Source organism: Petromyzon marinus, chromosome 5, assembly GCF_048934315.1.
Source record: "Petromyzon marinus isolate PM22_M1 ecotype Great Lakes invasive population chromosome 5, UKy_Petmar_22M1.pri1.0, whole genome shotgun sequence".
NCBI classification, from domain to species: domain Eukaryota; kingdom Metazoa; phylum Chordata; class Hyperoartia; order Petromyzontiformes; family Petromyzontidae; genus Petromyzon; species Petromyzon marinus.
This window is the reverse complement of record NC_133671.1, coordinates 11,391,742-11,419,361: the sequence shown is the minus strand read 5'-3', so window position 1 is coordinate 11,419,361 and position 27,620 is coordinate 11,391,742. Positions and strand designations below refer to the sequence as shown.

At 40.1% G+C, this 27,620-nt stretch overlaps 1 protein-coding gene across 5 annotated transcripts in view; it reads left to right on the top strand.

Moving 5' to 3' along the window:
- Window positions 1-27,620, top strand: part of LOC116939054 (transmembrane protein 132E-like) — a 456,039-nt gene that overhangs the window by 367,644 nt on the left and 60,775 nt on the right. For all 5 annotated transcript variants that reach the window (XM_076061554.1, XM_076061566.1, XM_032946937.2 and 2 more), the window contains one exon: window positions 20,612-20,817. In XM_076061554.1, the coding sequence (XP_075917669.1) occupies window positions 20,612-20,817 (206 nt within the window). The remainder of the gene's footprint in view (window positions 1-20,611; window positions 20,818-27,620) is intronic.

Sequence of the window (27,620 nt, the reverse complement as noted above, 5' to 3'; positions counted from 1 at the left end):
TAAGTGAAGTTAAATAAACTCGTTTAAAAAGTTTTTTTTAAACAACGGTTTTATTAACAACTTCGTTTAACTCACGGTCGAGAAGTACGTCAATGGCGCCCGAGACACGTGGCGCCTGCTTTTTGTGCGAGCCGATTCCACAGTTTAGGGACCGTGGCGCTTTAGACTTACACAAAAAATATATAATTAATAAGCCGTCCATACAAAAATTGTAATTGCTTGAAATGAGGCAATTAATTGATGAATTGATGCCGATTTTCATACAGGCATGCATTGTCGCCGGATCTGAGTACGTGTGCAAAATTTGGAATTGATTGGACAACAAGAAGTAGACTAACTTTTGATTACAATATTTGACCACGACACACATAAGTGAAGTTAAATAAACTCGTTTAAAAAAAGTTTTTTCTAAACAACGGTTTTATTAACAACTTCGTTTAACTCACGGTCGAGAAGTACAGTCAAACCTCAGTATACGACCGCTTTGGAATACGTCGAATTTGGTATACGTCGTGTTTTGACGAGAAAAAAGTCTTGGGATACGACGTGCTTGCTAGAACTTGTATGGGTCAGGATGAGTCACCTCGTACCCGCGTGTACCCCGTTCACGACTGAAACAAAGCGCCGCTCCTCAGTCTGCCTGTAGATCTCGTTCAGTGCACAACCCTTGCTATAACTCTCTGTGAATTTTCACGTGGTGTTTTTTGTCATTTTAACGTGAATTTTTTGCGAATTCATTCAAGATGGGTCCTAAGAAGGTTAGTTAGAAAAGCAATGTAAAGTGATGAAACATTTTATTTGAATTTCAATTTATTTTAATTTATTTTATGCATGTATTTTAATTTATGTATGCATTTTAGCAATAAGTGTCTAAATTATTTCATACAACCCCATTAATATTATATTCTTGGTTCTTTTGGTAAAGTCACGTTGAAGATGGATTCTGGCTTAGCAATCATTGGAAGGATTTAATAAACCATTTCGGGTCTTAATTGATTGTTCACGCTTATGGTGGCTTTCACACAGCATACATTAATTTTTCGTCTCCCCCCTCCTTTTTTCCGAACATAGATGGACTCGTCCATCTAAACAAACTGTCAAATCGCTATCCGCGGTGCTAACGTTGAAAAATAAATAAATATAAACCGCCACTTTCAATTGTCCTTGCCGTTGGTTTTCACAACTGATTATGATTGCTTGTGTTGCAGTCGAAACGTCGTGAGAATTTTATTGTTTTATGTTTTATTATTTTATTGTTTACCTTCAACGTGACTTTACCGAAAGAACCAAGAATATGAATCACTGCAGTAACGAAAGCTTTAAAAAAACACATTAATGTATAATATGCCATATAAAAATGTAATTTCTTATACTCTGGAACAGATTATTTCCTTTCCCTTTATTTCTATAGGAAAAAAATAGTTTGGTATTCGTCATTTTCGGTCCTCCTACCTTCTGGAACGAATTAACGACATACCGAGGTACCACTGTACGTCAATGGCGCCTGAGACACGCGGCTCCTGCGTTTTGTGTCAGCCGATTCCACAGTTTAGGGACCGCGGCGTTTTTTACCTACACAAATATATATAAATAAGTCGTCCATACAAAATGTGAATTGCTTTGAAGTTGCGAATTTATTGATGCTGATTTTGATACAGGTATACATTGTCACCAGATCTGAGTACGTGCGCAAAATGTGTAATTGATTGGGAAACGGGAAGTGGACGAAATTTAATTACAAGATTTGACCCAGACAAACAAGAGGGATAAAGTTAAGTAAACCCTGTTGAATGAAACCGTTGAAGAACAACCGTGATTACACTATACACAAAGACCCACCCCCCCATATAGTCTAAACAGACTGTTGGGGCAAGTGCTGTTTGCGAGCACCTATGCAGGTCAGCATAGCACACTTGGGGGTGAGAGGCCTACACCACGCCCAGCGGCCTTTGTCTCCCTAGGGGCAATGTTTACACACCGCACCAGGTACTCATTGGAGGCCGGGTCGACAAGGCGAAGGCCTAGGACTGGTTCAGATAATCGTCACTGAGCAGGAATCGAACTCGAGTTCGTCAAGTTTATAACGCAGTGTGCTATCCGTAGCGCTACCGCTTCCGACACAAACTGTACACATGCACGTGTACACCCACATCTGCCCAGGGGAAATTCCTCGCAGCCTTCTGGCGTCCGGGCTTCCAGCAGTAATAAGGGCAGCACGAGACACTGCGGTGGTGGAAACAGCATAATCTCTCTTCCCTATTGACGATGTTGACACGCAACGTGTGACATTATCAGGTGCGAAGGCCAGTGGTGGTGGGGGGGGTAATGGATGCATATACATTACAATTGTTATCTATGATCGGTTGGGTTTTTCACATATATCCATTAATTATTAAATAAAGAGGAAAGTGAGAGCGGGTTGGAGTGATTTTGCGCCTAAAGAGGAAAGTTTTCAAGCAGCGCATATTGGCTCAAATTACATATGGATCGGGGGTGTGAACACTGACAAAACAAATGGAAAAGAAGCTTAAAATGTCCCAAAAGAAATATGGACAGGCATGCTGAGAACTTCATTAAGAGACAGAAATAGAAACTTACGGATTGCAGAACAAATACAAATCCAAGATAACGTGGGCGGTGGCATAGCCTAGTGTTCGCCGCTTGTTGCAGAGGTTTATGGTTTCAATCCAGCGGCCGACCTGATTATTACTGTGGTTGTAATAATGATAACAGGCACCATCTGCTTCATCGACGTTAAAGATCCCTGATATAATTCGCAAAAGTAGGCCATCGCATCCTGGCATCAGAGTTTCAAATTTGTCAAATTTAAAAAATACCTGAAAATTACTCCGCTGATCATCATCCCCGAGTGGCAGACTAATGCCCACGGTCACTCTTGCCAATGAGGCTATCCTGGTCTCTTGGAGTTCTCATCTGGTTAAACAAAAAATAGACTCCCATCGTGATTTTTAAGCACATGATTTGTCTGTTGGGCAGGACACATCACTAAAGTGGTTAATGGCTGATGTAATTCCAGCCAGGGGAGGGATCACGCCTGAGAGGATGACCAGCATGGAGATCGAGTGTGAGAGAGTGAGATGGAGTATGTCATCGCTGGCCCATGGGGATGGGAATGATATGGCGAATCCTTCATCCAACACTCGGTAAAACATGGCACATGCTGCTTGATTGCTCATTTGAGACATGACTCAACATGAGATGACACGTGATAGAAACAGCCTCTGATCATTGTAAGTGGGTGCCTTCCTATTAACTACAGTAGAGTCATTCACTTATTTTTCAACAATATGAGAAGAAAAGAGATGCACTTTTTACCAGTGGTATTATGCCACTCTATTGCTGAATGTGGCACCATCCGTGCCTCTTCAAATAATTTGGTTGGAGCTTCCTCTGGTCACAACGTCAACACAACTTCCATACTACGACAGTGTCCCGTTTTATACTTTAATGATAAGTATTCTATTCAACGTATACTATGTATTTTATTCAACGTATACTACGTATACCTTGTTAAAATTCTATCCTTCTAATATACATATTGCATATTGGACATTTAACCTGAGCCTGTTGGAAAAAGCAGTGCTTCACAAAGCATGCACATTCGGTCTGACAGCAGTGGTGCATTGACAGCTTATAGGCAATTATTGCCGAACATCATATTGAATTTTGATTTAAAGCTTTCGTGACTGCAGTAATTCATATTCTTAGTTTTTTCGGTAAAGTCACGTTGAAGAGAAACAACAGAATAACAAAATATATATAAAACAATAAAAAATTCTCACGACGTTTCGACCATAACTCAAACGGTCATCATCAGGTGTGTCGGTTTGCATAAATTTATTTTTAAAACGGCATATTTATTTATTTATAAAAAAATAACGTTTGCGTCACGCGCAGCGATTGGCAGTTTGCCCAGGACTAGTCCATCTATTTTTTGAAAAGAGGAGGGGGGAGACGAAATTTGTTTTTATGTATGCTGTCTGAAAGCCACTGTAAGCGTGAACAATCAATCAAGAACTGAAATGATTTATCAAATCTTTCCAATGATTGCTAAGATAGAATCCATCTTCTCGGTTGAAATTGTCTCTGTGCTTGTATATGTGGATAGCCTCATGAACGAATCTCTCATGGAAGCCAGATGGCTTACAAAGAACCTCCGTCTTGGAAAAGTCAATGGCATGTGAGCCTACTGAATTAGAACAATGATCTGCTACGGCCGAGGTGTTGGTCCTACCGTGTTTAAGGTCTGCTTTATGTTCACGAATGCGGTCCGAGATATGGCGTTTGGTTTCTCCAATGTAACTACTACCACAGAGGCAACTTAGTTTGTAGACACCAGGGTATTGTATGTCCGGAATCACATCTTTTACAGACGGAACCAGATCACGGATTTTATGTAATGTGTTGAAACGGACCTGGATCTTGTGTTTATTCAAGATTTTGGAGATCTTTTTTGTGATCCCAGCAATGTAGGGTAAAGTGATGGTTTTGAAAGGCTCCTCAAGAGGGTTCTTCTTCATGGTTTGAGTGATAGCTTTGCGGATTGTATAGTCGGAGTAACCATTAGCCCTAAGAGCTTGGTGTACGTGCTTGAGTTCACTGCTTATGTGTTCCTGGTCGGATATGCATTGGGCTCTATGATACAGAGTCTTGATGAGAGAATTCTTCTGTGATGGATGGTGGTGGGAATCCGGTTTCAGATAAGCATCCGTATGGGTAGCTTTCCTGTAGACAGAGTGGCTCATTGAACCATCAGGTCTCTTTTTAATTAGGACATCCAAAAAAGGTATATTGCCATCTATTTCGACTTCCATGGTAAATCTGATGGCTGGGTGTATGGAATTGATGTGGTCGAAGAATTGGTCTAGAGCAGGCCGGCCATGTGGCCAGATGACAAAAGTGTCATCCACGTACCTCTTCCATAAGGTTGGGCGCAGAGTGGCAGTCTGGATGGCGTCAGTCTCAAATTTCTCCATGAAAATGTTAGCTATAACTGGAGAAAGGGGGGAGCCCATTGGGGTGCCCTCAGTTTGTTTGTAGAAAGTTCCATTCCAAGTGAAGTATGTATTGGTTAAACAGTGTCTCACCAGGGGGGGTACCTCAGTGTTTAGTCCTTGATGAACCAAGTCTTCAATGATTGCAATGGTGTCAGGTACAGGAACCTTGGTGAATAAGGAAACTACATCAAAACTGACAAGCAGGTCGTCTGGGGACAGGGAAATACCCTTGATTGTTGATACCAGGTGAGTAGAATTTTGTACCGCAGAGGTGGTCTTTCCAGTGAAAGGACGCAGGATTTCAGACAAAAACGAGCTAGTTTGTAGGTGGGGGAGCTGATAGTAGAGACTATGGGACGAAGAGGTGTATCAACTTTATGTATTTTTGGTAAGCCGTATAATCTTGGTGGCCTGGCAGCAGAAGGTTTCAACGAAAACTGTTTAGATTGATCAATTAATGCGGTTGAATCAGAAATTATTTTGTTGGTTTGTGTGACGAGGCTGTTGGTGGGATCTCTTTTTATTTTTGTATAACTAACATCGTCGAGTAATTCTTTAATTTTGTTGTTGTATTCTATTTTATCCATGATGACAGTAGCATTGCCTTTGTCAGCTGAGAGAACTACAATATCATTCCTCTTTTTTAATTTATATAATTCAAAACGCTCATCTTTGCTGAGGTTGCTAGCTGGTATCTTAGCGTTTTTGAGGGTTGCAGCGATTTCAGATCTTGCTACGTCTGCAGCGATGTGACCCAGGCCCCTGAGAGCAACGTCTACTTGGGCAATTATATCATTAACTGGTATGTGTTTAGGTGTGACTGCAAAGTTTAGACCTTTAGCTAAAACGGATTTCAGACCATCGGAAATAGAACTGTTACTGCGATTAATTACGACTTTATTAACGTCTACCTTTTTGGTGTGTGGGTCTGGTCTTTTGTTGAAGAGGAGGTTAAATTTGGAAATCAGGTTTTCCTTACATTTGGTCGACATAGTAGCAGCTGAAGAGGCAGTCATATTGTCTACATGTTCCCAATCCGATGTGGACATTATTGCCGTCAATGATAAGCTATCACTCAAACCATGAAGAAGAACCCTCTTGAGGAGCCTTTCAAAACCATCACTTTACCCTACATTGCTGGGATCACAAAAAAGATCTCCAAAATCTTGAATAAACACAAGATCCAGGTCCGTTTCAACACATTACATAAAATCCGTGATCTGGTTCCGTCTGTAAAAGATGTGATTCCGGACATACAATACCCTGGTGTCTACAAACTAAGTTGCCTCTGTGGTAGTAGTTACGTTGGAGAAACCAAACGCCATATCTCGGACCGCATTCGTGAACATAAAGCAGACCTTAAACACGGTAGGACCAACACCTCGGCCGTAGCAGATCATTGTTCTAATTCAGTAGGCTCACATGCCATTGACTTTTCCAAGACGGAGGTTCTTTGTAAGCCATCTGGCTTCCATGAGAGATTCGTTCATGAGGCTATCCACATATACAAGCACAGAGACAATTTCAACCGAGAAGATGGATTCTATCTTAGCAATCATTGGAAAGATTTGATAAATCATTTCAGTTCTTGATTGATTGTTCACGCTTACAGTGGCTTTCAGACAGCATACATAAAAACAAATTTCGTCTCCCCCCTCCTCTTTTCAAAAAATAGATGGACTAGTCCTGGGCAAACTGCCAATCGCTGCGCGTGACGCAAACGTTATTTTTTTATAAATAAATAAATATGCCGTTTTAAAAATAAATTTATGCAAACCGACACACCTGATGATGACCGTTTGAGTTATGGTCGAAACGTCGTGAGAATTTTTTATTGTTTTATATATATTTTGTTATTCTGTTGTTTCTCTTCAACGTGACTTTACCGAAAAAACTAAGAATATGAATTACTGCAGTCACGAAAGCTTTAAATCAAAATTTAATCGCCTCTACGGGGAGGGTTTTCACATAACTTTAAGATCCTTCAACAAACTCCGGGATAAGAAAGCTCAGCTGATCGAGTCTCTCACCTTCCTGAAGAGATGCCGCGACTCTGGGGTAATACCAATCGCATTTACACTGACCTCTGCTGCTGTAACTTCTTCTAATGCGAAACGAATTCTTTTCAAAACTAGCTTAGCTCTTATCTCAGAAAAAATCAGACTTATACGCACACAACTAGATCAGTTAGACAAGACACTCTACAAATCACACTTATCATTGACGGCAATAATGTCCACATCGGATTGGGAACATGTAGACAATATGACTGCCTCTTCAGCTGCTACTATGTCGACCAAATGTAAGGAAAACCTGATTTCCAAATTTAACCTCCTCTTCAACAAAAGACCGGACCCACACACCAAAAAGGTAGACGTTAATAAAGTCGTAATTAATCGCAGTAACAGTTCTATTTCCGATGGTCTGAAATCCGTTTTAGCTAAAGGTCTAAACTTTGCAGTCACACCTAAACACATACCAGTTAATGATATAATTGCCCAAGTAGACGTTGCTCTCAGGGGCCTGGGTCACATCACTGCAGACGTAGCAAGATCTGAAATCGCTGCAACCCTCAAAAACGCTAAGATACCAGCTAGCAACCTCAGCAAAGATGAGCGTTTTGAATTATATAAATTAAAAAAGAGGAATGATATTGTAGTTCTCTCAGCTGACAAAGGCAATGCTACTGTCATCATGGATAAAATAGAATACAACAACAAAATTAAAGAATTACTCGACGATGTTAGTTATACAAAAATAAAAAGAGATCCCACCAACAGCCTCGTCACACAAACCAACAAAATAATTTCTGATTCAACCGCATTAATTGATCAATCTAAACAGTTTTCGTTGAAACCTTCTGCTGCCAGGCCACCAAGATTATACGGCTTACCAAAAATACATAAAGTTGATACACCTCTTCGTCCCATAGTCTCTACTATCAGCTCCCCCACCTACAAACTAGCTCGTTTTTTGTCTGAAATCCTGCGTCCTTTCACTGGAAAGACCACCTCTGCGGTACAAAATTCTACTCACCTGGTATCAACAATCAAGGGTATTTCCCTGTCCCCAGACGACCTGCTTGTCAGTTTTGATGTAGTTTCCTTATTCACCAAGGTTCCTGTACCTGACACCATTGCAATCATTGAAGACTTGGTTCATCAAGGACTAAACACTGAGGTACCCCCCCTGGTGAGACACTGTTTAACCAATACATACTTCACTTGGAATGGAACTTTCTACAAACAAACTGAGGGCACCCCAATGGGCTCCCCCCTTTCTCCAGTTATAGCTAACATTTTCATGGAGAAATTTGAGACTGACGCCATCCAGACTGCCACTCTGCGCCCAACCTTATGGAAGAGGTACGTGGATGACACTTTTGTCATCTGGCCACATGGCCGGCCTGCTCTAGACCAATTCTTCGACCACATCAATTCCATACACCCAGCCATCAGATTTACCATGGAAGTCGAAATAGATGGCAAGATACCTTTTTTGGATGTCCTAATTAAAAAGAGACCTGATGGTTCAATGAGCCACTCTGTCTACAGGAAAGCTACCCATACGGATGCTTATCTGAAACCGGATTCCCACCACCATCCATCACAGAAGAATTCTCTCATCAAGACTCTGTATCATAGAGCCCAATGCATATCCGACCAGGAACACATAAGCAGTGAACTCAAGCACGTACACCAAGCTCTTAGGGCTAATGGTTACTCCGACTATACAATCCGCAAAGCTATCACTCAAACCATGAAGAAGAACCCTCTTGAGGAGCCTTTCAAAACCATCACTTTACCCTACATTGCTGGGATCACAAAAAAGATCTCCAAAATCTTGAATAAACACAAGATCCAGGTCCGTTTCAACACATTACATAAAATCCGTGATCTGGTTCCGTCTGTAAAAGATGTGATTCCGGACATACAATACCCTGGTGTCTACAAACTAAGTTGCCTCTGTGGTAGTAGTTACATTGGAGAAACCAAACGCCATATCTCGGACCGCATTCGTGAACATAAAGCAGACCTTAAACACGGTAGGACCAACACCTCGGCCGTAGCAGATCATTGTTCTAATTCAGTAGGCTCACATGCCATTGACTTTTCCAAGACGGAGGTTCTTTGTAAGCCATCTGGCTTCCATGAGAGATTCGTTCATGAGGCTATCCACATATACAAGCACAGAGACAATTTCAACCGAGAAGATGGATTCTATCTTAGCAATCATTGGAAAGATTTGATAAATCATTTCAGTTCTTGATTGATTGTTCACGCTTACAGTGGCTTTCAGACAGCATACATAAAAACAAATTTCGTCTCTCCCCTCCTCTTTTCAAAAAATAGATGGACTAGTCCTGGGCAAACTGCCAATCGCTGCGCGTGACGCAAACGTTATTTTTTTTATAAATAAATAAATATGCCGTTTTAAAAATAAATTTATGCAAACCGACACACCTGATGATGACCGTTTGAGTTATGGTCGAAACGTCGTGAGAATTTTTTATTGTTTTATATATATTTTGTTATTCTGTTGTTTCTCTTCAACGTGACTTTACCGAAAAAACTAAGAATATCATATTGAATGTTTTTTTTCTTGTTTATTTCAATAACGCAAATATAAATATGCAGATTTCTTTATATCAGTACCTATAGCCAGCACTGGCAAAGACTGTGTTTTATAACGGGGTTATCAATTTCAAATTGCTAACTTTGTGTAATAGCCACATGCTTTGCTCAAATAGCATTTCATACCTTCATTCTGAGTACAGGTACATTCCTTAAGAAACCACCGGATTATTTTAAGCATTCCATCGGCATATTCTCTCTACATCATCACTTTTTACTGTTTTATTAAAGTGTACATTTTGACATATCATCTTTCCCTGTGGAATTATTTTTGTACACTCAGGGAAATTATCATGAGTGACCTCAGTTTTTTTTTTTCAAATTAACTCTAAGCAATGACATTGAAGTAAGACACATCACTGAGAATATAAAACAGTGGTGGATGGGCACGTGGGATGGTGGAATGGAGTGGTTGAAGTGCAATGATCGTGAAGCTCAAGTTTCACGCTCCATTCCAAATGCATTAGAGTAGACCTAAGGAAGACAGTGATTGGTTTATTGATATCCTTGATTCAATTAGGTTAGGGTTCATACAGATTGGGTTGGAAAATAGTAACATTTTACCTTGCTACTACAAATAGACCCGTACCTGTTAAGTAGGGTTGTAATGAGCCATCGTTTCGTCATTTATTCCATCATAAGCACATGATACATGCATGACACCGCGTGTGTAATAATTAATTTTGACATTTGTTTTACGCTCTATGTAATGGCTGAATGTGACCCATCCAGCAGCTGGAGGATGCTATATTCAACATATTGCTAAAATAGTTGATTATTGTTATTGAATTGTGAACCCGAATTATGATTATTCATTGAATTGCGTGTGTGTGTGTGGGGAGGGGGGTGTTTATAATTTTGGCGAGTGGTAGTTTAGTGGTTAGCACGCTGCAATACAAATCCGGAGCCTGAGTTCGATTCCCGCTCACGGCCAACACCAGTGACGATTTGCTGAACTGGTTCTGGGCCTCCCCCGAGTCGACTCAGCCTCAAATGAGTACCTGGTGCGGTGTGTAAACATCGCCATTAGGGAAACATAGGTGATTGAGCGTGATGCTGACCACCCACCCCCTCGTGTGCCGTGCTGGCATTCATAGGTGCTCGCTAACAACACTTTCCCAAGAGTTTGTTAAGGCTGCACGGGGGATCTTTGGCTCACAGGGCTATACCTAATAAATTAAACTTGAAACTTGAAAACTTCGTATATTTTTTATTGCACCCCTAATGTTTGGACAACAATTCCTTAGCTCGTAGTCATGGTCCTTGCTTGCCTACATTCACACAGAAGTCAATGCGGTTGGTCATATAAGTCCTTCACAAAAAGTGATCCAATTTAAAATTACAAGCTGACATGGTAAAACAGCTCTATACAGAGATAAGGTATAACGGTGATCCGTAATTGTTTTTCAGATAATTGTAATGTAATTATGAACCCAAATTAATACAGGTATAATGATTAAAGTGCTGTTGTGTCCGCATCATACCACTTTTCATGCGAAATTGTTCCATTGATTTTGATTTGGTAAAATATTTCATACTTAAAAAAGAGGCCATCCATATATTATGCCCCATTTTCAGTGTGAAACATTGGCATTGATAACCCATAGGCAGCCTCAATGTCAATGTATGACAGAATAGTAACTTTCCAGAACCATAAGACTGGGAGAAGCACTACATTATAACAAGTGTCCTGAGCCTTTCTCTATTTTTTTTTATGAAAACATCTCTCGAGTTACATGTATGCCTTTGTGTGCGACTTCGTTGTCATCCAGATGAATGTACCCACACATCTGTCTGTGCTCGTAAAGCACACATTTTTTTGTATGCATTTAGTGTTGTCTTCGACGTTCACAGATATGCTCAATAACTGCAGTGCTTTCTTCATGGTTATGCCTGACAAACAATCGGAATGAAAGGTAATTTTCCTCTGAAGGACTATCACAAGCAGAGTGACAGCAACTGTACCAGTGCCATGTTCCACCAGATCCCGATTATACAACGCTCACTGGAGTTGTGCATTAAATGTTTCAGTGGGCACAGATTACAGCTGAGTGCTTTTACCATCTTTCTGAGCATATGAATCACCGATATCACAATTTATTTATACAAATGAAATGTATTGTTTAGTTGGCTGAAGCTGAAGTGTGAGTGAAGTGAACTTGAGCACCATTGTCATTGCTGATCTAAATAATTGTGCGTTTTGTGATTAAGTGAAATACAGGCTGAAAAATAATGGATTATAAAAAGAAGGAATTCATCCTTTCATAATGCCCCAAAAACCTAAAAACTGCTAACATCATAAGACAAACACATGGAGGATGAAGGGTTTATTGTTGTAGCCTCTTGCTTTATCAGACAGGAATTAATGTATACAGCTCTGCGTAATACCAAGGTTGAGATAGATAGCTTTAGAGACTCATGTTTAACTCTGGATATTGAGCAAGCAAAAGAATGATGCCTATTGGGTTTCGTCTTGAGACCTGTATATATACTCTTTGGTTCTTTCGGTAAAGTCACGTAGGTAGAAAAATTAAACAAAATAAAAAAAATATATCACGATGTTTCGATCGCAACACAGGCGGTCGTCCTCAGGCGGAAAAAATAATCCAGCAGTGGAACTGCTGAGCCGGCGAGAGATCTGTTACAACAAGGTTATATATGTGGCGATGGGCAAGCAAGCAGGATCTGAGCTGGGAAGGAATTCCATCCACGGATGCAAGCATATCAGTTGTGTTAATGGAGGAGATTAGGGAGAAAGAGATTAGGGAGAGATTAGCATGAATGAGCTTCCGTCGCCGCATAAGAGTATCATCCCCGCATATGCGCACAACAGCATTGATAATGAGCGATTAGCACCATGAAAGTGTAATCCAAAGGACATGTAAGCATGAGAGTGCAATCCAAAGGGCATGTGAGCATGAGAGGTGCAATGCAAAGGACATGTGAGCATGAGAGTGCCATCCAAAGGACAGGTGAGCATGAGAGTGCAATCCAAAGGACATGTGAGCATGAGGGTGCAATCCTAAGGACATGTGAGCATGAGAGTGCAATCCTAAGGACATGTGAGCATGAGAGTGCACTCCAAAGGATATGTGAGAGATCTGAGAGAGGCACAGATAGAGAGAGACACAGAGAGTCGAAAATAGTAGCTGACATACGCAGGTAGGATGGAAACAACACAGTCAGTTAAGACTTTACCTGGTTAATAATGTCCTTCCAATGATTGCTCAGTTTGTACCCATCTTCTCGGTTGAAGTTGTGTCTGTGTTTATATATCTGGATGGCTTCATGAACAAATCTCTGAAGATAGCCGGTGGGTTTGCAGAGTACCTTTCGTGTGAGCCCACAGCATTAAAACAATGATCAGCAACGGCAGAGGTATTGGTCCTACCGTGTTTCAGATCTGCCTTGTGTTCACGAACACGGTCCGTGACATGTCGCTTCGTTTCCCCAAAGTAACTGCTGCCACAACCACAACTCAGTTTGTAGACACCAGGGTATTGGATGTCAGGAATCACATCCTTTGCAGATGGAATCAAATCACGGATTTTGTGTACTGTGTTGAAACGAACCTGGATCTTGCGTTTGTTTAAGATTTTGGAAATATTTTTGGTAACATATGCTCTGTATGGTAAAGTGATGGTTATGTTTGGATCCTCAGAAGGTTGTCTCCCCATGGTTGGGGGACAGCTTTGCGGATTGTACAGTCAGAGTATCCGTTCATCCTGAGGACTTGGTGTGCGTGCTCCAACTCACTGGCTAGGTGGTGTTGGTAGGAGATGCAACGGGCCCTATGGTGTAGTGTTTTGATGAGGGAATTCTTCTGGGCTGTATGGTGGTGGGAGTCAGGCTTTAGATAGGCATCCGTGTGGGTGGCTTTGCTGTAGACCGAATGTCACAACGAGCCATCAGGTCTCTTCTCGATCAAGACATCCAGGAATGGTAGCTTGCCATCCTTTTCCACTTCCATGGTGAATTTGATAGACAGGTTTATGGAATTGATGTGGTTAAGAAATTGGTTCAGTACTGACAGGCCATGTGGCCAGATGACGAACGTGTCATCTACGTATCCCTTCCACAAGGAAGGACGTAGGGTGGATATCTGGATGGCATGTCTCAAATTTCTCCATGAAAACATTCACTACCACTGGCGATAAGGGAGAACCCATTGGGGTACCCTCATTTTGTTTGTAGAATGTAAGTGTTGGTAAGGCAATGCCTTACCAAAGATGGTACATCTGGATTCAGTCCTTGTTGGACCAAGTCTTCAATGAATGCTTGTGTTGCAATCGAAACGTCGTGATATATTATTTTTATTCTGTTTAATTTTTCTACGTACGTGACTTTACCGAAAGAACCAAAGAGTATAGATTCCTGCAGTCAAGAAAGCTTCAAATCAAGATTGAACCTGTATATATGTTTAAAAAAGTAGAAAAAAACAGCTCAAAACAATTGTGTACATGACATCACATTGTTCATTTGTGTGAATGTAGTTGAGTACTTTGGCTTTTTAAAAGGTAAATATTTAAATTGTTGGATCAGTTTTTCTACACTTATCATCACACACACTTCATGTGAAAGGTGTCTGTCCAGTCATACTTGTTCCCACAACGAAATTGTGATTTCACTTATGGCCACTAGCATAAATTCACACATTTCTGCTTGAATTCCTTTTTCATAAATTCCCAAGAGAATCAATAATAAAACTAAACTATTTAACAAAAACATAAATATAGATGACAGAGCATCTTTAAACTGTGGAAGTTTTCCAGTCAAGTAATTGGCATTAAAAACGAAAGAAACTCAACTCCCCTTACTTACACATGATGGGCTTCAGAAAGTCACTGTTTTAGGTGTGTGGGTGGGTGGAGTGTTGACTGTGCTGTGAGAATGTATCTTATTATTTAACATTGATTTACGGTTGTGCAATATATTTTTTTTCGCATGTGACACAGTGGTTTTAGCCTTATTCACTATTCACTGCATTGCTGTACTTTCTTTTATTGGTTTCGTCCTTTGTCTTTATGGTGATCTAGGTCATGCTTGCAAAGGAGACTCATCCTGCTCCCTTTGAGTTCTCACCTGTTAAAGAAAAACAACAACTTGAATTTGAAACGTATGGACGCATATATGATTTCTGTATAAATTCGAGATATCTTAGCTAAATTGCACTTAGTTGCTTTCATTGGTAAGCCATGTAAAGTCAGCTATACTATAATGAGTCTTGCTAATTTGCAGTTCATGCATACATTGCTCTATCTGCATAATCAGTCCACGTGCCCAAATGAAGTAGTTTATTCTGAAAGTCAACTCCGAGGATCAATACATTGTGTATGTATATATGTGAGTGTGTGTGCGAGGTGTGCATGAGCTAATGAACGTGATTGTGTGCATGTATGTGTGCACATGTACATTAAATTGAACACCGCCAATGAAATATAGTTTGTGTACATATAAGAACATAAGGGAAATTTAGTGCTTACTTAAAAACCCTGGAACTTGTATTGTTGTAAAATTGTCCAGGTGTGTTATGTTGCGGCTAATTATTCCAGATTTAACTAGCAGTTTCTTTAGCGAACACCTCTAACCCATGCCCCTCACTTTGATCATCTTGGATTACTTGACTTGTCTGTACCTTCGAGACAGCTTATTAGTGCCTTGTCAGCCCTCACCACCCTCGGCTTGAATACTAAAAATTAAAGATTATCACAAGGGTCATCTCGACAGCTGAAAGCAATGTAACTGTTGGCAACGGTAAATCATATTACAAGAAGATAATTGGATGTTTCTGTGTGTATAACCCAATCAAAAATTGGTTTCAAAAGCAGTGTTCTACCCTGAAAATTACATTTTACATTTCAGTTTTGCTTTACACTCAATTAATAATTAGTTATATACACCAGACAAGTATGTAGTAGCATTTTTGTATGTTGTGATGGGTGGACCATTGGTGTTTATTTGATGTGGTCAAAGTAACATGACATTCCATTGCACAAGAAAATCAATGTAATATCTAAAATATATATTTTATAGACAATACTTTGATATATCCTCTGTCTTGCATAATTCATAGGGAGCATGTCACGATCTCACAATCTAGGCAATACGACGTAACTTTTGTATTGCTTCGGATTAAAAAAAAAACTGTCTCTTTCTTAAATCATGCATTTTTGTTTTGGCCGTTACACGAGGCTGATGACCCAAGGTTCATGTGTTAAGACTATCTGCAGATATTGTCTAGTCACACTTGTTTTCTAGAACACATCGCATTGCTAATTGGACAATGTAATGAATGGAGCATGCATAAACACCTATTCAAATGTTTGCTACTCGTTCATTGGTTACATACAATGCTTCACTCAGAAAATTGGTAAAATTCATGAAAGCATGAATGCACCTGTGACGTGCGGTGAGGTCAATGGCCAGGGAGGCACTGGCTGGTGTCAGAGCCAGATTCACACACTGAGGGGAGTGTGGCCTCACGGAGGGGGCGTGGTCTCACTGAGGGGGGCGTGTTAGACACGTCCCCCTCAAATTTTGATTTAAAGCTTTCGTGACTGCAGTAATTCATATTCTTAGTTCTTTCGGTAAAGTCACGTTGAAGGGAAACAACAAAATAATAAAATATATAAAACAATAAAAAAATTCTCACGACGTTTCGACCATAACACAAACGGTCGTCTTCAGGTGTTTGTGTTATGGTCGAAACGTCGTGATAATTTTTTATTGTTTTATATATATTTTATTATTTTGTTGTTTCCCTTCAACGTGACTTTACCGAAAGAACTAAGAATATGTCCCCCTCAGTGAAGCAGATATGGTAGCTGCCTCCCCTGGTGCTTTTTCATTGCAGTTTCATGACGAGACCAGCGAGCCTAAATATCTTTATACACATACCTGAAATAATTTACCTGTATGGAAGGCGAGGACATGAAATGAAGGGGTCTACAAACATTACATTGGTGACATACTGAGATAGTAACAGGCACGTGCTTATTGCCCGCGCTCCATCCAGTTACTGAGGGGTTGCACAATCAGAGGGGAGGCTGAGCTCGTCGCTGCCTCACCTCTCGTCTCTTCCTGTATTTACAGCGGAGCTCCACAAATTTGGAGATTTTGACTGTAAAAATGATTGGAATCGTTCAGAAATGACATTTATACCATAGATCAGTGGAAAAATATTAATATAGATTTCGTTTGATTATTTTTTTCCCTTTTTGTAACAGCTATTTTCATTGGAGTATGACAGTTGAGGCTCTGCCTCCCCTGACCGCACGTCCCTGGAATGCACAACAGGTCATCGTTAAAACACAATAGCATACTTTATAACCCTCCAAAATATTTTGTTAAATACATTGTACATGTAGCGCACGAAGTCCTGTACATTAATTTGTGTCTAAAAGCAACCTATGGCATGTAATATTGTTTTTTTTTTATTCCCTTTGCATAGATTTATACACATGGCCATAGATTTGTATACAAGGCATAGATTTATTCTGGTTTGGGTTCTGTATAAGAATAGTCAAAACAAAATCCTTCTGTAAGTCTCTCTTCACTGCCATTAATATATTATTCCAAATGCAATAGTAAATAGGTTTCAGCCTTTGGAATAGAAGCCAACGTACTTTATACTGTCCAAGCACCCAATACGTTGCACAATCTTAAAAACAACTAGATATGCAAATATCGTCATTAATATTGTGAAATGCATGCGTTTATTATTTAAGGACATCAGCAGCAGCAACATAAGCAATGGTCAATCCACTGCTGGATGAAGGCAACATTATCACCATTCTCTCGCAGTCCTGCATTGCTCTGTTCATTATTACTGTTGTACACGAGCTGATCTCATTGCTCCATCTCCCTAGTAGTCATCCTCTTGGGCGTGTTTCCTTCTTTAGTTATCATTCAATTACAAGTCTTGCTGATTGGCTATCACCCTTTCTCACCATGCGTCCTGCCCAGCCCTCCCTTTTATTCACAGTGAACGAGTTGCTCTCTGATCCGTGTGTCCCTCGTCCCTTCTCAGTGTAATTCCCGGCATGTATTATTTGCGTCCTTTCATTTTGTGCATCAATTATCTGTTCCAGTGTGCATGTTTCTGCTCCACCGTCGGTAATTTGCTTAGATAAACATGTTGGCTTTTTTCCCGTATGTGTGCTTCCTCAATTATTTTCGATAGCGTATCAAACTTGACTTATGTATTTTCCTACCTCTGCATCATTTAATCAGCACGTCTAATATTATTAACATTTTCTCCCTTTATGTTTATGCATTTATTTGTCTAATCCAATGTTCATAACATTTTTTTAACTTATATACTGTATTTTATTTAATTTCTCCTTCATGGTAGTCTTGACGGTTGTTCCTCAACAAAATTAAACACAAGAAGTGATCATAGGCTGGTGCGATGCGGCAAATTCTACATGCCCAAAGAGAAGACAAACTTAATAAGGGACACAATATACAGGGGAACGGATGTGGAGAACCAATATAGCGGATCCTATTTTCAGACGTACAATGTTCATAACTATCCTATAGCATTCCTGGTCTTTCGATTCGAAGAATGGAAAAGCAACAGTGTTGAAACGTCTTTATAGTTGAATGCTAAGTATTTTCAACCAAACAAAGGAGGCAGTAGATGCTGTTTGGATTGCAGCTACACTGCAAGGATATTGCATGGATGGCACATTCGTTGGTGACGTGTTTCATAGTTTGGAATTCACCACAGTCACAGTTCGGCGATCTTCTGATAAGTCGCCGATTCTTTGATTAATCGCCGAATGGTGGCTGGATGTTAACTACCTTGCCTGGTATACAGGAGGTCGTGGGTTTCATCCCGACCTTGATGTCTGTATCTTTGGAGTTTGCATGTTCTCCCCATGGTTGCGTGGATTTTTCTCTGGGTTCTCCGGTTTTATCCACCCACATGTAGAAACATGCGTTTAGAGTATTTGGCAGCTGTAAATTTCCACGTGACAAGCCACTTCGTTGAGCTATCAATTGTGGCCAGGTCACTTCTGAAAAAGAGCTATATAGCCCAGTGGGCTTTATCTGGTAAAACAAATATAGTTTTGATATTCCGTTTGTGGAAGGTATACACAAGCATATCCCATGTTGCATTCGAGTGTGGTTTAGCGAGGTCTATGGTTGCTATGGGAGAGAGAAGCCATGTGATTCCTCAATGAGATTTGTTTGCCACATCGACTATCTCATATTGTCGCTGTGCCTAGCCTTGTTAAGAGTATATTTCATTGCTAGACTGCTCTTATGATTTGTATTTTGTTGCTGTCTTCGTGCAACCTCATAGATAGTATTTTACAAATATGAAAAGTATAAACTAAGAATTTGTCTTACATTCTGGAAAGCGCGTATTGTAATTGTGTGATATGTTCGCGTTTGATAGCTTTACCAAGGTGGAAGGCATAATACATTCTTAGCAGAGTTGTAATATAAACCTAATGTGAATTTCAAGACTTAATCTTATACTTGTATCTGAATTTTTTACATTATTTTTCCAATGTTAATTGGGGCTTGTTTCATCTTACGTTACATATGTCATTTTATATACTTCATTAGCTACTGTTGTATTCTGATAATATATCCACAAAAATAAATTACAATTATAAGAATTGAGACTTACGATAATACAAATTATCTTGAGTCTATGTGTGGGTTATCACATGTGCATATAAGCGATCACTTTGAATTAAGAATCATAATATCTTTATCAGCCTTAAACTTGCTCTGATAAATTACAAAATACTTGCACACAACCAAGGAGATAACAATGACACTGAAACCTTACGTTCATCAATATTTAGGAGTAAAACTAATTCCGAGACAGTGATAAATAAACAGCTACACATGCAGATTTGTGTAAATAGTGACATAATCTATAACTCATGTAGATGTTTAAAAAACATGTAAATTGGGCGTATTAAATATGCATAGCTTATACAATACATAACATTTACTTTATTATATTTGTGTCAACAAAACATCCCAATAATATGTATATGTCATTTGAAACAAATTCGTATAAAAAATGTGCTTGTGACTTTACAAGTTTATTTAACATTTTCTGAAATGTTCATGGGAGCTATGTGGTTAGATACTGCAGCACAAAATAATGGTTGGTGCCATTGTGGAGAATGTAATAAAAAAAGATAAGCAGACTATCTCATTCGTCTCTCCACATAATATATACAAGTATTTGTTGACACTACCCATCAGCTCCATGCCCTCCTTGGAGTGCATAATGTCAGCAGCATTAATCACTCAACTCACAATGCACAGGTTCAGTTCAACTTTCATTCGAGGGTTGATACAACCCATTATCCATCTGAGGTTGATAAAATAAGTACCACTGGGACATTGATATTGGTTTATGGTGACTGGTCCCTGCCATGAAACATTAAACTTGCCTAAGGGCCTCCATTAGCATCTTCATCATTCAATATTCATATTGCGCATCGCATGTTGTATATTTTGAGGACCCTGTAGCATGGGGTCCCCTGTGGCAGCTTTCACTGTGTGGCTCAAGGTAAACGCCACACCGACCTGAAAGTGGGCATGAATCTGCCAGTAACTGGTGCTGTTGCAATATGCCTTTCACAATTAAGCAATTTGCGAGAGATATGCGTATATATCCAATTTTGACCATGGCACGGGTACACTCTTTTTCAAAGAACGTCGTGGATTCTCTAACGTCCACCATTAAGTGGACGGTGCATGTTTAATGGTTTATACAAGCCAGCGTGCTCCCTCTACGCCTCATCACTACTCATGGAGATATTGACGATGACGAGCACCACTCCACACATGTTTAAGCTGGGAGTCACTTTGAATTACCCACGATTAATTAGCCACTCCCTGCTCGGGGGGTGTGGGGGCAGGGGGTCTCGGTCGGTGTAGTTGTGCGGTGCTGTGACGCGCATCTCTCGGCTGGCGCTGCAGGTGACCGAGTCGTGCGACTACGTGTACGTGGACGGGCGGGAGAGCGCCGGCTCCACACGTGCGCACATCCAAGTGACCCACGAGCACTTGCGGGCGGGGCTGGAGCTGGCCGTGTGGCTGCCCCGGCTGCCGCTTCACATCCAGCTCTCCCACTCGCAGCTCGGCCAGGTCAAGGGCTGGAGAGTGCCCATATTTTCTGAAAGCAGGTATGGAAAAAAATGTTAAGTGAAATTAATGACACTACATGTGTGTTATTGGCTGCCTCATTTGTATTGTTTACTCGGACACATAGGTTTTGGTATTTCATTGATTCATACATTTTTGGTTGTGAGAATTGTTATTCAACGTAAAGGGAAGCTGTAATATAATAATTGGTGCGTTAAGCATATTTCCACGTGCCAATTAAAGTTGTTCAACAATTCATGAAATATTAATTTTAGTATTACTTATATGGAATACGTCTAGTAATTATAATGTACAGCCCTTTATCATTTCATTGCCGGGGTACAAACTCTCATACTGCTGAACTGGTAACTAATTGTCACGTTTTGTTCACATGGCAAACCTTACTAATTAGCTGTTTCGGGTGGTGGTGTGTTTAGGGACATTTATATTTAACCCAAATAAAATAGCCTCTAGCATGGATCATATTAATCGCGAAAGCCTACGTGTTAAACTGACAATGTTTCACTTATAAACAACATGGCACAAACTTGGCCCTCCATAGAGGCTTTAGTTAGTTCACATAAGGTATTTTAAATAGCACCGTTGAGGTACACCTGTGTAAATTATATGCTGCGTTAAGCCTAAGCGTTTAGAACAATGTGACCCTGGCTCGTCCCCTAACTCCACCCCTTTATGTAATGGTTGTGATCAATTGAGCATGGTGCATTTTTAAAGGGATGTCCTGTGCACTAAAGCGAATGTGTAAACTATACGCTCTTCTCTCATTAACAAGAGAGACTGTTGTGTGCTGTGTCATGACTAAATGTTTTCTGAGAAATGTTCCCTAATTACCATTGTTGGTAAGTGCAGAGAGCCGTGAACCACCTTGCAGATGATTAGTATAAATATATTAAGCAGTTGCGCTCCCAGGAGGTATGCTTGCGTGCATTGGGTTTCACTTAAATAGCACCCATACTGTGCTTTCAAAGGCCCTCATTATGTTGCTTTCGTATTGTGTAAGGAAATTATGGTCCCTCTGTGCATTTCACAGACGATATGAGGCTTTACATGTACACTTCTTTGTTCCCAATGTTACCCTTATTGTGGACTTAAAATATGTGATGCACTCAAATTAATTAGTCTTTTTTTCATAGCTTGACATTTCAGAATCGAAATCTTTATTTAGACTGGAGGAATCCGATGAACTACTAAGCTCTTTTCAACAGATGTCCAGTAGAAAACATTGTTGGCGACCAGCAGTCCAAAGCCATTACATTACTCAAAAAATAAAAGTGGTCTCCCACTCAAATGAGCATGGAACATTGCGCATTTCCTGTTAATCAGTCCAGAGTCAGTGGTGGAAATTCTATATAAGTTTTCTGGTGGCAAGTGTTTTATAGGACGAACTATTTTGACTTTCCCTTGAAGTGGTTCTCATTATATCAACCCTACGTGGAACAAAAGGCTGAGTTAAACCTCTACAAGGAATTGGAGCTTGCACCTTAACATTCTCAAGCCACAGATCATTTTAACGTTGTGCCACATGGCATCTTACTGGTTGCTATATATTTGTCCCTCCCCAACAGAAGAACGATGAGAACTAATTATGTTCCGATGGCTGTAGAAAGAGCCCATTTCAATTACAATTAGGGGTTTTAGCCAACTCTTGGTTATGGACATTAGAGCCAGTGCAAGTCATTGCTTATGGTAACATTAACATTGGTTCAACATCTTCTGCAGCTGAAAATGAAATCAAGCACAAATCACTGTTATAAATGTGAACTCAGAAGTAGTTATATTACGCTATTTCCTATCCAGACACTCCTTTATTTGCTCATGAAAGTACTGTAGAATCTACAAGGTACCCTTCTGAATTGCTTGAAAATGCATTATATTTTTTGCATTTGATTATTTTGTTCGTATTAGTTTAAAATACAAATTTCCTTTTCATGAATTTTTAAATATCAATGATTTGTAATGCTGGAAACTGCCTGATGATGCTGGTTGAAACTACGAGGAAAATGTCCGTACCTAATTTTTGATGTTGTGAATCACTCCAACACTCCAACACACGGTGGTACTGCTGATGTATTGGCATGTTTGTTCATGTGACAACTTTATTAATTGGCTGTACTGGGTGGAGAAGGGTATATGACACACATTTTATGAATGTGATCTGACCCCCCCAAAAAATCAACTGTGAATCAATAATATTGGCTTCAAAAGTGTACTACGTGTTAAATTTACAAGATTAATGTTTGCAATTATTTCAACCAGCTAAAATGGATATATATAAAAGATAACTTGCGACAAGCACTTTGTGAAAGGGATTTGTACATTTTGTCACGGATTATGTTAACGTCATAACTGACATCAGTATGCTCATGTAGGACCATAATTGTTACAGGTGCAGCTTCATCTATTGAGGCTTTGATGAGAGATAGCAGAATGACCTCTGCAACCCAACAGCAGAGACATTCTTGAACTTATTTTATTGGAATGGGAAGCCATGTAGGTGCTTTTTTTATATTATAGTAATCTAAAGTGATTTTGAAGCAAAACATCAAAATGCCTGTCAAATAATGTACACCCAGGTTAAAAGTGTCTAGACTGCAAGACATCACTTTAAACAGCCACAAAACCTGCGAGCCTCACCAGAATATGTATGCGTACATGCATTGACAGCAGTCATATCTATTTTACTTTCCTAACACAATGGGTGTTACTATGATACAGGTGTAGTGTTTGACTTTACGCGTACAACTTCTGTCTTTCTTCAAACACCGCTTTATTTACATCATTCAACATGTCCTCCACACTCTACAGTATCCTGGTCACCACGGCTCGCTCGCCGTGCTCCGCCCGTCTCGCTCACCACCTTTGTCTCCCCACTATCACTTCATTTCTCCGCACACAGCGAGTCCCCGTTCAGCAGCTCTGCACACAGCGTCTTCAGCTCCGCTATCGCTACGCTCTCTCCACTGCTAACTACTTCGTCTTGCTTCAGCTCCGCTAACGCTACGGTCACTCCACTGCTAACTACTTCGTCTTGCTTCAGCTCCGATAATGCTTTTCGAACTCCGTTCCTCACTCTGTCTCCAACTCTGTTCCAAACTCTGTTTCTACTCTGTTTCCAAACTCTGTTTCTAGACTGTGCTTCTACTCCGTTCCTAACTCTGCGTCTTCATCGTCCAGCTCCCAACTCCAACCAACCTCTGTCTCTGTCTCCCTCAATTTATCCCCTTTCTCATCGCTATTTAATTGGCCCGCGTGCCTCCGCACGCTTCGCGTCCTCAAACACCTGTCCTTCTCCAGACATCTCGACGCCTCCTCGCCCTTGACAACAGCCACAGCCAATCACCGCCATTGCTGATCTTCTGGCTTAATTGGCCCAACCGTTACCTCATCACCCCAGCCTTTGCACCTGGCTGTCCTAAGACGACCCACACTGTTTTCGCCTTCTCCACTGGCTGACCCCAGATAAACCCACACTCTCCGTGTGATCATGCAATTGTGCAGTTTCCACAACACATCTTCATACTCCACTACACAGGCATACAGTACTTTAAAAAATCACCTGTTGATGTTATTTTTAAATATGCATATATAGTTACCCTAATGGTGGTCTTATCAGCTGCAAATTATGCAAGTTTGATACAGTTATCATAATATCCAAATGCACTGGAAATATCCAATTTCTATGATAAATTAAATAAGTTCCAAGGATGTGAACTCCTTTTGGTGTACTGTGTCCTTTGACTTGCATTATTAGACTTGGTCAAGATGAACCAGGCTCTGGTTAGATTTGATAATACTTTTGATTTTATAGAGATTGGTAAGATTCCTGTTCCCTCGACCACATCCACTACCCTTTGTCTGATACGGTTTCCCTACTTTTGCTCTCCAAGGCATAATTATTTATGCTGGATTATAAAAAAGAATTAACCACCCGCATGGACATAGTTGTTATGGTACGTTCCTAGCAATTGTGGATATGGAGCATCTTGTGCCATACGCTGAAGGGCAAGGAGGGGGGATTTGAGGCCAGATGGTCCCCCTATACAACACCTGAAATGAGCAAGCCGTATGGGGAGTCGGGAGATGGGGACTGATGATATGGGGTATAACCCCTATGGACTAGATAAGGGAACGGGCTCAGATGGGTGGAGGCAAAGTATGATCGCTCCTTAGCCGCCTCTGATGGTTTTGATTTTATGGTGATTTGGTTAGACCCCTTTCTACCCTCGTCACCCACCTTTCCTTCCTTAAATACATGCTTCAACCCTTCCGTAGGGCCATATTATTCAATCGGCACAGTAGGTACTGTCCCTAGTACGTACTTTGCCTCGGGCCTACAAAAACTAAAGGGCCTTTGAAAACAAAAATACCACTGTTTTTTGTTTGTATGATAAAAAATGTAACCAAGATATATTTTTGAAAAAATATATTCATATGGCTGTTCGTTGCAATTTCTTTGCAGTGGTAACAAGTTGTTGACTCGTTTTAAGTGAGGCATGTTACACCTAAAATAACAATAAACAAATATTTAAGCTGAAACTAAAGTAAAAAATATGGCGTTTGCCATGCGGTCGTCCTGTCAGAACATTGAATTTGTTATCGATGAAAATGCATGGCATCCTTTTAAAGCTGCATCATCCGATATGATTATGATAGATTTGAAGCTTTCGTGGCTGCAGGGATTCATACTCTTTCTTTTTTTTTGTAAAGTCACGTAGGTAAAATAAAATAAAACAACTAAATTAAATCACGACATTTCGGAGGCAACACAAGCTTCCTTCTTCAGGTGGAACAGTCACAGCGATTCTGCTGTGACTGTTCTTCAGGTGGAACAGTGACAGCAATTCTGCTGTGACTGTTCCACCTGAAGACGGAAGCTTGTGTTGCCTCCGAAACGTCGTGATTTAATTTAGTTCTTTTATTTTATTTTACCTACGTGACTTTAGCGAATAAAACAAAGAGTTTGATTATGATAATCATAGTAAAAAATAGTTGAATCAATTTTCAGTTAATATTTTTTGGCTTGCCTTGTTTTTTTTCAAACATTTCAAATTAAATCTACTTATCTGCAACACACAGCACGCTTCCATACAATTAGGGCACAGACTACATAATGAACGTATCAGTAACGACATTGTCCAGCGGCTGGACAAAGTGCGTGTGAAACAAGCGAGTGGCAGTGGCGGTAGTAACATGGGCAGCAGCGGTTACCAACTGGAGAAAGTTATCACTGAAGGCCTTTGAAACAGAAGTGGTTAGGGCCTACAAGAACCTTAATCTGGCCCTGGTAACCTGCCTTGTTTGGGGCAGCAGGGCCTGCTCCCTTTTCTCTTTACCCCTTGCTCTCTACAACCGGGTTTGCTCATGTCGACAGGTTTGAACACGCGACACAACATGATGTAACAGTCTTCTTTGGTTCTTTCGGTAAAGTCACGTAGAATGAGAATAAAATAATAAATTGATAAAATAAAATAACACAATAAAATTCTCACGACGTTTCGGCCACAATACAAGCTGCCTTCATCAGGTGAAGGGACAAGACTGTCTGGAGGACAGCCCTGGAGCGAACAAAGCCAGGCTCAGATCGCGACCTTTAAGCTGTGTGAATACATGATGTAACATACCTGCGTATTGCCTCAATAAAAAAATACTAGCAAAACAAGGGTCAATGGGTCTCCGATTTTAGAATCCCAGATTATATTCTAGTGTAAAGGCATGTTTTTTTGATATACCTTCACTGTGATCGAACACGCGACCCAACGTGATGTAATGAGCCCGCATATTGCCTCAATTAAAAATATACTAGCAATACATGGGTCAAATGGGTCTTCGATTTTAGAATCCCAGGTTAGATTCTAGTGCAAAGGGATTTTTGTTTTGTTTTACCTTCAATGTGATCACCTGGTAACAAAAAAGAAAGGTGTATTGCTCGTAATTCACAACAATATCAAGGCAAATTATGAATTAAACATATCAATGAATCCAGGTACAGTGTTTGGGTCTGCTTATGATTAGCCCATACATTTCTGTATGGATATGCAGGACCTGAATGCATTTAATGTTTATTTTATTGCTACAAATTACTGTAGGATTCATCTTCTTTGGTTCTTTCGGTAAAGTCACGTAGAATGAGAATAAAATAATACATTGATAAAATAAAATAACACAATAATATTCTCACGACGTTTCGGCCACAACACAAGCGGCCTTCATCAGGTGAAGGGGACGAGACTGTCTGGAGGACAGCGCTGGAGTGAGAAAGCCACGCTGAGATCACGACCTTTAAGCTGTGTGAGAAGAAACAAAGAGCCTTGACAAAGGAATTAGCATATAATTTAACATTGAAATGGCTGAGTGATTAGCTTGTGACTGGTCACAGAAAAGGCTATGTTAAAGTTAAAGCATACACATCCGCAAAGGCACCCCTTGACAAAGGAATTAACATAGAATTTAGCATTGAAATAGCTAAGTTAAAGTATACACATCCGCAGAGGCACTCCTTGACAAAGGAATTAGCATAGAATTTAGCATTGAAATGGCTGAGTGATTAGCTTGTAACTGGTCACAGAAATAGCTATGGTAAAGTCAGAGCATATACATTCACCGAGGCACCTAGTACAAATCAAACAGGATAATTTAGCATTGAAATAACTAGGCGAATTTAGCATTGAAATAACTGAGTGGTTAGCTTGTGACTGGTTACAGAAATGGCTATGTTGAAGTTAAGGCCTGCACATCTGAGCTATTCACAGTAACTGGGTATACAATACAATATATAATGAATACTATATAGTGAACCAATAAAAAATACTAAAATATAAATTAC